Raw genomic sequence first — 8,837 nt, forward strand, 5'->3', positions numbered from 1 at the left:
TGCTGGAATTTGTTTTACTACCCCTCTTACTAGGAACAGCCCCGGCAAACCACATCCTTCCTGTAGCTAAGCCACACATTGGGACAGCAAATAGTATTTTTTATTTCATGTGTACAGGAGGCACTAGAGTTCAAAAGAGTAAAAAGCAGAAGTCAAAGATAATTGCAAATATCTGCTCTCAAACTGCTTGGTAAAGAAAAACACTGTGAAACTATTTCTATGACATGATGGATTACTGTTAATACTGGGAGAAATTTAGGTTTTAACCTGTTCAATACAAACATTGTTCTGTTGAATTCAGCGGCTGGTCACCAGCTCTGACTTTGTTTTTTTAATCAACAGAACTCTCAAGGAAATCTGTACAATTTCTTAGGCCCTACAATAAATCTTACAGTAAGTTTTCACGTTCGTTTTGTAACTGAACCCGAATACCACAGAGCTGAGCAGCAGCAGTTGACTTACAGAGCAAGAGCTCCACCGTCAGGCCACCTGCCCAGAGCAGCAGCCACGTCCTATCCTTTTGACTGTTTCATGTCTGAGCAGGCTGTTACTCGATCAAAACACAGGTCACAGCTGCGGTCCATCCCCAGTCCCAGCTACCTGAGCAAGAGACAGCTTTGCTCAGCTTCAGTCTTGCCTGGAAACGCTGAAGGCACGAAGCAACGTTACCTGCCTGTCCCTGCAAAACATGGGCTTCCCAACCCCCCTGACACATCACCAGCTCCCCTTGGACGGAGAACACAGCCCTCCTTGAATGCCCCCTAAGAGCCAAACGCAGGACATTTTAGAAAGGCTGGAGCATATTTATTAACAATGTGTGGGAATAGAGCGCTGGGCGGGAGGCTGGCACTGACAGTCCCTTCCCGCACCTCGGCAGGCATCCCCAGGCCCGTGCTGCACACAGTCGCCGTCCCTCATGCCTTCTTTCTCCTGCCACCGCCAGCGCTGCTGCTCGCAGGCCGCTGCTGCTGCTGCTGTTGCCGCCGGGCTCCACTCTTCTTGCCGCTGCGGCCAACCCGCTGCTGCCGGCGGCCACGCTTCCCCCGCTGCGACTGCTTCTTGCCCTTGGCGGCAGCCGCCTCAGCTTCCTCCTGGCGCAGCTGCTTGTTGACGGCGCGGGTGATGTCGAGGACCGGCTTCTTGCTGCTCATGTCCCGCAGCAGCTCCAGCTGTCGGCTGCGCTCTGCCGCCAGGTTGCCCAGCAGCGGCTCGAAGCGGCGCTTCCTACCGCCGCTGCGGGACGGCGGCTCCGCCGGCTCCTTGGGCAGCCGGGGCTGGAAGCGGCCGAGCGAGGCGGTGGAGACGCGGGCAACGCGGGCGACGTGACCTAGCTCCTCCCGGCTCTGGTGGCCGGTGGGGTGGAGGGGCGCGGCGGGGACGGCGGTCCCGGCACGGTGGGCACGGGCCAGGTTGCGCAGGCGGTTGAGCTCGTTGCGCGCCACCCGCTCCCGCTTCTCCCGCCGCAGCCTGGCGAACTGGTCCTCCTCCGGGTCGGCGCCCGCCGGCACCTCCGCCAGCCAGGCGCGGGCCGGGTCGCCGCCCGCCCGCCGGTAGCCCCAGCGCCGCCGCCACTCCTTGGCCTGCTCGTCCCACACCAGCGAGGTCCGCTTGCGCCGGCGGATGCCCTTCAGCCGCGCGAACTGCTCCCAGCGCGTCGGCGGCCGCGGTCGCGGCGGCGGCTTCTCCCGCGGCAGGCGGAAGGCCGGCTCGGGCAGCCGCGCCACCAGCGGCCCCCCCGCCCCGCCGGCGCGCTCGGCCGGCAGCTCCCACAGCCGGGCCACCAGCAGCTGCGTGTTGTCGCGGGCCAGCGCCCGCAGCAGCGCCTCCCGCCGCGGCCCGGCCCCGCGCAGCTCCACCGCCGCCGGCGGGTTGCGGTCCAGCGCCAGCAAGTTGCCCAGGTCGAACTCCAGTTCCAGCTCCTTCTCCACCGTGACGCTCCGCCGCTTCTCCGCCTCCTGCTCCTCAGCGGCCGCCAGCACCTCCTCCACCCGCACGGCCGCCATGGCGGCGGGGCGCACCGGGCGGCACCGGCCGTACACGTGCGAGCAGCGGCCACCGGCCGACCCCGGAAGTACAGCAGAGCCCTTCCGGGTCAGCGGGCCGGAAGCGCGCCTCCGCGCTCGGAACTGCACTGCCCGGGGGCTCCGCCCCGCGGGTGCGGGCTCGGCGCGCTGCCTGCCGGGAGCTGTAGTCCGGCCCGGGCGGCCGGGCTGCGGGCGACGGAGGAGGTGGGGGGCCACGGGCCCTCCCTGGGCCTTCTCCCGGCTGTTGGAACCTCAGCGCGCCTTAAGTGCGCTCGGTCCCTGTCAGGGGACGCCAGCGGCCGTGACTTACGGGCAGGCGCTTCCAGTGATGCCGGTGAAATCCCCAGCGACCCCCAGGCTGGGGCTGCGTGGGAGCCGAGGCGGCTCCAAAGCCATCTCCCACCGCCAGCACGAGTGGTGCTGAGGCGGAAAATGTGCGGCGTGAGGGGAGGCAGGCGCCGAAAGCACACTCCGACTCCGTGGTGCGGGGAGAGGTGGCTACCGCGGAGCCAAGGGGGCCGGTGCAGCCGCCCCTACTGCTGCCTGCCTTAGGGGCCTTCAAACACTGGGCACGTCGGAGACTGAGGAACGGGAAAATACTTTTTCCATGGGCTTTGGGGTTGTTGTTTGGTAGCATGTCATTACGTCTGATAGTTATTGCTGTAGAGCAATGCCTCTGAGTGCTCGTTGCAAGAACGAAATTCAGGTACTGTGTTGCAGCTCCGCAGAGAGCGACAGAGGTCTTGTGGGCAAGTCTCCCGGCAGAGAAGGGAGGGGAGGAACAGCCTTTGGAAAGCAGTATCACCTGGCAGACATCTCATCAGGCATAATGCTAAGTGAGGTGATCGGGTGTTCCTGCGTGCATCCAAAGGTCAGCTGGGTCAAAGATACCTCTGGGCTATTTTTAAGCAAATGGTCTATGGAAGAATCCTTTTATAGCTATACAGTAATTTGGTTTCTATGGCCATGACATTTTGAGCTGATCCCTAGTGCCCTAAAAACAAGCTCATGATAGCTATTTAACTGTAGCCAAGGAAAGTGATAGCAGTTTTTACACGAGAGTCTCTTCTAAGTTACATCACATCTGTGCTTTTACATGATGTTTTGAGTGATGGAAATGGTTCTGAATATAATGCCACAGCAGTATTTTCGGAATTAAAATAAATTGTCACCCTTGTAAAGTGGACAAATACCTGATTCTCAAATTCTAATGCCTAGCATATCACGATTTATACTTAGCAAGTTTACCTATGGGGGTTTTTTTGTTTGTTTGTTTGTTTGTTTGTTTGTTTTTTTTTTAAATTCAGAGTTCTGAGCATGATTTGTACACTATGGAGTCGCAGAGTCCCCAAGTATTTAAACCCAGGCCAGATGGCACAGACGGTTTTCCCGTTTACCACAAGATGGCATTGCATCGGATAAAATTTTGTTCACTGTCTTGGACAGCTCATACTTTCACCTGGAATTACAGATAAAATTAACTTTATAGGCAGTTCTTTGAAGACATTCACATCCATTATTTAGGTTCAAATTTAGGCATAAATGTGTGCTTTTGAGCTGCGAGGTCCACTGTTTTGCCAGTCTGGTCAATACATTTACACTGATGCCTGTACCCTCCGTTTTATCCTTATGCAGCTAACTTTTGGAGTTCTTTTGGACTGTATCTCTATAAAGCCCAGAAGCCTCCAGGTAAATTTCTGGGACTGAGAGGACTTAAGTGGTAATACCTATTGCACTTCCAAAGTTGCTTTAAGCATTAGTGATTACTGTGTATCACTGGAATAGCAGGAGTGCATGCCAGGAATTGTTCTTCTTGTTTTACTTGGTAGCATGAACCTGCTAAGGAAGGGAAAGAAGAATCTCAGAAGGTAAAAATTACTTTCTGGCAACTACTGTGTAGAACTCGATTCCAACCTTTTTATGTATTCCAGAAATTGTCGTTGACTCTATGAGTGGTCCCAGTGCAGTAAACTGGATGGTTCTTTTACTCAATGTCCTCAGTGTTACTTTGCAATAATAGTCTAATAGGGGCACCTTTATGATTATAAATTAGTGACAGGAAATTCTGTACTTGGTTTCAGCTGGAGTTCAAAGGTGAATTTCTTTAATGGCCTTTTTCTTCCTTTTACTGTTCTTTGTTGTGTGTTTCATTGCTGGAGGGAATGAACTGATCCTGTGTATTTAGTCTCTACAGATATGATTTAACAGTAACAATTATAACCAATGGAGAAAAATCTGTAAATGCTTCTGCATTGGTGTTTGGTTGGGTGTTGTGGGGTTTTTTTTGTTTGTTTGTTTTTCCTGTTTATGAAAACGCCACTTTCAGCAAATTAGCCAAGGCAGAGAAACTTGTCACAGGTCAATGCTGCAACACATTCTTAAAGCTATTGCAAGAAACACTTACAAAGAAATAATCTAAATACCTGTTTAGAGAATAATTCTGAGAAAGCTTCTTGGATCTTTTCAAGGATTCAGGCTTCTAAAGAACACGGGAGAAACCCTGACCAAGCTGAGTTCTCGGATGGTTTTGCTGTAGTCCTTGGCAGTCAGGCTGTACTTATTACAAGCAGAAGTTTCGTAGTCTTTGTTTGGACCTCCTCCTGTTGTGTAGGAGAAAGAAATACCTGCTTAGTTTACTGGCAATGCCAAACTTTTTTGTCCTGTAAGCACAGGACATAACTGAAGAAGGAGCCTCGTTTGATTGTGCTTCAGGTGTCTTCAGTACAATGCTGTCTGTTAGGGAAACCTGACTCCAAAATCTAAATTAGTGCTGTACATAGTAATGATGTATTAATCAGACAGGTCATTTCTGAGTTTGTGATTTCATGGTATTGTTGGGAAGGTGGTAGTTGGAAGAATATTTCAATGGATTTGTAAACCAAACAAGATTTGTAAATAGAGTCATGGGTATTTTGGGAAACTATCCCATTGTGACAAGTGGTGTCTGAGATGCTCACCGTAGTAATCATAGCCACGCTTCGAGCTTGTAACTCCCAGTTTAGAGCTGAGAATTACAAGCAGGCACACAGCTTCTGTTAAGTGAATAGCTGTGTGTGTACTGCTGAAAGTTTGGGCTTTTAAAAAGATGAAAGGGTGATATCAATGTTGAATTATAGAAATAGCTGTTAGGAAATTAATGGTTTTATTATCTCATGTTTACTCCAGCTTTCTTAATAGATTTTTTCAGCAATATTTTAAAGGATGAATTTTTAGAAATGTTTGTTCATTTTTATCATCTCTTGTTTTACATTCCTGGTTTCAGAATGCAAAATACCACATTTCTCGAACTGTCTGTGGCTGGATTTGTGAGTGCTCAGCCAGAGAACTTCGAAGCAGTTATCCCAAACTGTGGGCACTCACAATCCATAGATATTTAAACAATTCCATCATTACTCTTCTTTTCCATGAGGTTCTCTATCTCTTCGGTATGAACGATAGTAATGCGTGTTATGGCATGTGGGTATGTGTTTAATTCCATAGTGTTTGCTTTCTTTCTTTACTGTGAGATGATCAGACAGAAGTTGGAGTTGCAAAGTGTAGGCTTTCTTTGGGGTGAAGAAGGCTGTAGGTTTTGGGTTGGTTTTTGTTAACCACAGTTGAGGTCTGCATGAAAAATGTAAGATGGCAGAGTGTAATTTGCAGAAACACTTGTCCAAAAGATTAATAGAAAGTATAATGCAGGATATATGTGATGCACCAAAAGAGCTACAATGTCGATGTGATATGCTTTTGGTTTTGTTTTTCTGTTGGAAAAGAATAAAGAATTATCCTACTTAACTTGTTTTTTTTTTTTTTTTTAGCTTCTGTTCAGTGGAACTACAACTTTGTGTTTGGTAGGAGCTGCTCTAATGTACAGCATTCATATTTCACTGTTAGTGATACCATTAACTTAGATTTATTCTTCATACTTTTGCCAATTACCTCTGGATGGCAGTAGATGTAGTTACAAGATGATTCAACCAAGTCATAATCCTGCTGTGAAGATCATTATGAAGAACACTTTTATCAGGAAAACCCAAAGTGCTGGTAATTTTGGCAAATAGTAGAAAGTACCCTTAAAATACCCAGATTGTCTCCGAATCATTCCTTGCCACCGACTTTGTTCAGTATACCTTGAAGTAAAAGTCTGTGTTGTAGGATTTCTTCCTGTAAGAAATAAGTTGTTTGCTCACTGGAACTATATGAAGTATAACAGTTTGCAGACCAAATTCTGTTTCCCAATACATTTTTTACCCCTGTAAAATGTATTTCATGTTTTTCAGCATGTATCTTCTTTCCCGGGCCATATAAGTGGTTCTGCAGTCCAAATAATGAGGCATAGGCATGAACATGTGGCTAAACAAAGACTCTTTCCTATTCAGTGTCCATATAATGTGAAAAAATTGCCTGTAAGAAAAAATAAAATTGCAAAGACCTGAGCCACCATCTTATCGAATATCAGGATTGACTTCAGCAATATAACAAAAATGTGCCTGGTAGTCACAGTTTTTACTACTCAGGAAAGAGTTACATTAAGGATTTACTGATTGCAGGTAATGGGTAGTTCCTTCTGGTGGTTTCACCAATGTAAGGCCTTCCTAGAAATACGCTAAGGGACATGCTTAATTCTAAGCAAGTTCTGTTGATTATATTATCTGTGCTAACCAGCTTAAAAACGTTTCTGGTTGGTTTGTAAATGAGCAGGATTAGATTTCCTGCCCAAAGATTGAATGTGATTTTAGCAGAATGCTGTATTTGTGAAAAATCATGAAGGTGAAACTCAGGAGGCTGTGGATCTAGTTCCAAAACCTAAGACTAAGTAGTCGGGAATGCAGTTACAAGTGGATACTAAGTAGAGCCTGATTTTTGTTTCAGAAGCCAGAACACAGATAGCTGGTGAGATAGCAGAGAGATTTGGATGACTGCAGGCATTGCGGGAAGTGATTGGTAGACCATACATAATCTATTTTGATCAGTTGACTGGCTGTGGCTCTGTGGTTTCACTGAACTGATTTTGGGTAAACAAAACAAAGCTAAGCTAATTTTAGGCCTTCCCAAGTGCTTGATGCCTATCTTGCTATGCATCAGGGAATCAGGCTGAAAAGAGATTGTGGTGTGGTTTACTTTTTTATGAGCTTTACAGTGACCTGGTTTCTTTGAGAAAGTTTTGTTGTAGCGTGATCTTAATATTAGAAATACCAGCAGTGGTGTGCCTTGGTTTTGTTAGGGTTTTTTTAGGAGAATTTAAAGAACAGAGTGAGAACTTTATCAGAGAGTGATGGAAAGAATGGTAACATAGTAACGTGTTCTTTTTCCAGGGTCAGTCCTTCTTATCACCTGTCTAGAGTAGACCTACTTTTTTGGCATAAGATTACTTCTACAAGTTTAAAAGAAAGCCAGCGAACACATTTCCTTCTTTTAAAAGAAATCTGTCATGCACAGAGATTAGCCCTTGATTAAGTCTATGCTTGCAACCAGAAGAACAAAAATAGTTCCTCTCTTCTTGGGTTGGGTTCATGGTTGGAAATGTCTCCAACATTGGGAGTGAGATGGAATGGGTTGGTCTTAATCCATGGCACAAAGGCTGTGCCATAGTTGCTACTGACTTTTGTTGACAGAAGGACACAAGGCAAATCTAAAGGAGCAAAATGGAGGTATATGCTGAAGTGCTGCTTGCCTAAAGTATCTTCAAAGCCTTGGCATTACTTGTCAGTCAGCAAGGAAGAGGCTCCCCAAGCCTGGTTTGTAACCTTTTATCCTCTACATTTCCATTTATCAGCGAGTCTGATCAGTCAGGATGGAATTTTGTCCTCAGTGTGTTTTCAGACTATTTTGTTCTTAAAGCTACCTTTGACACGAGTGTGATGAAATACACGCTGAAGGTGGTGTGATGAGGAGTGGGGAATGTACATGCAGGTCCTGCCATGAAGCCGCAAAAGCGTTTGTGCATGCAACTATGCCTCCCACAAGCTATTTTGATAATGTATGCTGTAGGTGTCCAAGTAAAAGAAACTAAGTGCTGTGCTTCAAATTTGATGTTTCAATTACATCGGTTGCATTCACTTCAAGGTTGTGCTAATACGTTTTCAGTTGACAGTTATCAATGAAAGGGGAATAAAGTCTTGCTTTAGATCTTTTTGTACACAGGAATATGGCACTTGATAGGTTCAAACCAAGATATAAGGGAGGTTTTCAACCACATGTTACCACAGGTGACTCATTTAAGACAAGAACCATCTGTAAACTTGTATGAGCTTGTACCTAGGATGTGTGTTGTGGTTCAGAGTAAATTAGGGGAATTTCTGTTAAACAAATATTTTTCATTTTGAGTGTCATACAGCCTAAGGCTGTGACTCTACGTCATTACTCAGTGACAACAGATTTGGTTAAAATAGTCCTTGCACTGAAAAAGAAGTCCTAGAGATTAACAGAGTCAGTTCACAGGTTTTAAACCATGCTCACAAGGTAGCTGAATCAGCGTAGCTGGGGGAGGCAGCTTCTGGGGTGGCGTGGGAGTGTGAATGCATGGGTGGGAGTTTGAGGGGAACAGCAATCTCTCAAACTGGCTTTGTCCCTGAGGGAATTAGCCACAGCTTGATTTATAAGCATGGCTGGCTTCCCTTGGAGGAGCAATCATGGTTCATGCCTAGAGCCTACCAAACTTCTTCTTGAAGAAGTCTGTCTTGTAGAGGTGGCATAACTGCTCATGTAGCAGCAGACATCTCCCATAACTGCTCCTGTAGGAACCAGAGCTCACAGCCTGGTGCATTAAAGGAAACTGGCAGCAATTTGGTGTGACCTTGTTATAATATACTATAAACTAAATCACTTGGT

The 8,837-nt window shown here is 47.0% G+C and overlaps 1 protein-coding gene across 1 annotated transcript; it reads right to left on the reverse strand.

Annotated features, from left to right (window-relative positions):
• Window positions 1-27: 27 nt before the first annotated feature.
• RRS1 (ribosome biogenesis regulator 1 homolog) lies at window positions 28-2,072 on the reverse strand. Its single transcript, XM_074897697.1, has one exon. The coding sequence runs from the start codon at window positions 2,001-2,003 to the stop codon at window positions 915-917; it is 1,089 nt and encodes a 362-aa protein (XP_074753798.1). The 5' UTR covers window positions 2,004-2,072; the 3' UTR covers window positions 28-914.
• Between the last annotated feature and the right edge of the window lie 6,765 nt (window positions 2,073-8,837).

The sequence above is a fragment of the Athene noctua genome, chromosome 2 (assembly GCF_965140245.1).
Source record: "Athene noctua chromosome 2, bAthNoc1.hap1.1, whole genome shotgun sequence".
Classification (NCBI taxonomy): Eukaryota; Metazoa; Chordata; class Aves; order Strigiformes; family Strigidae; genus Athene; species Athene noctua.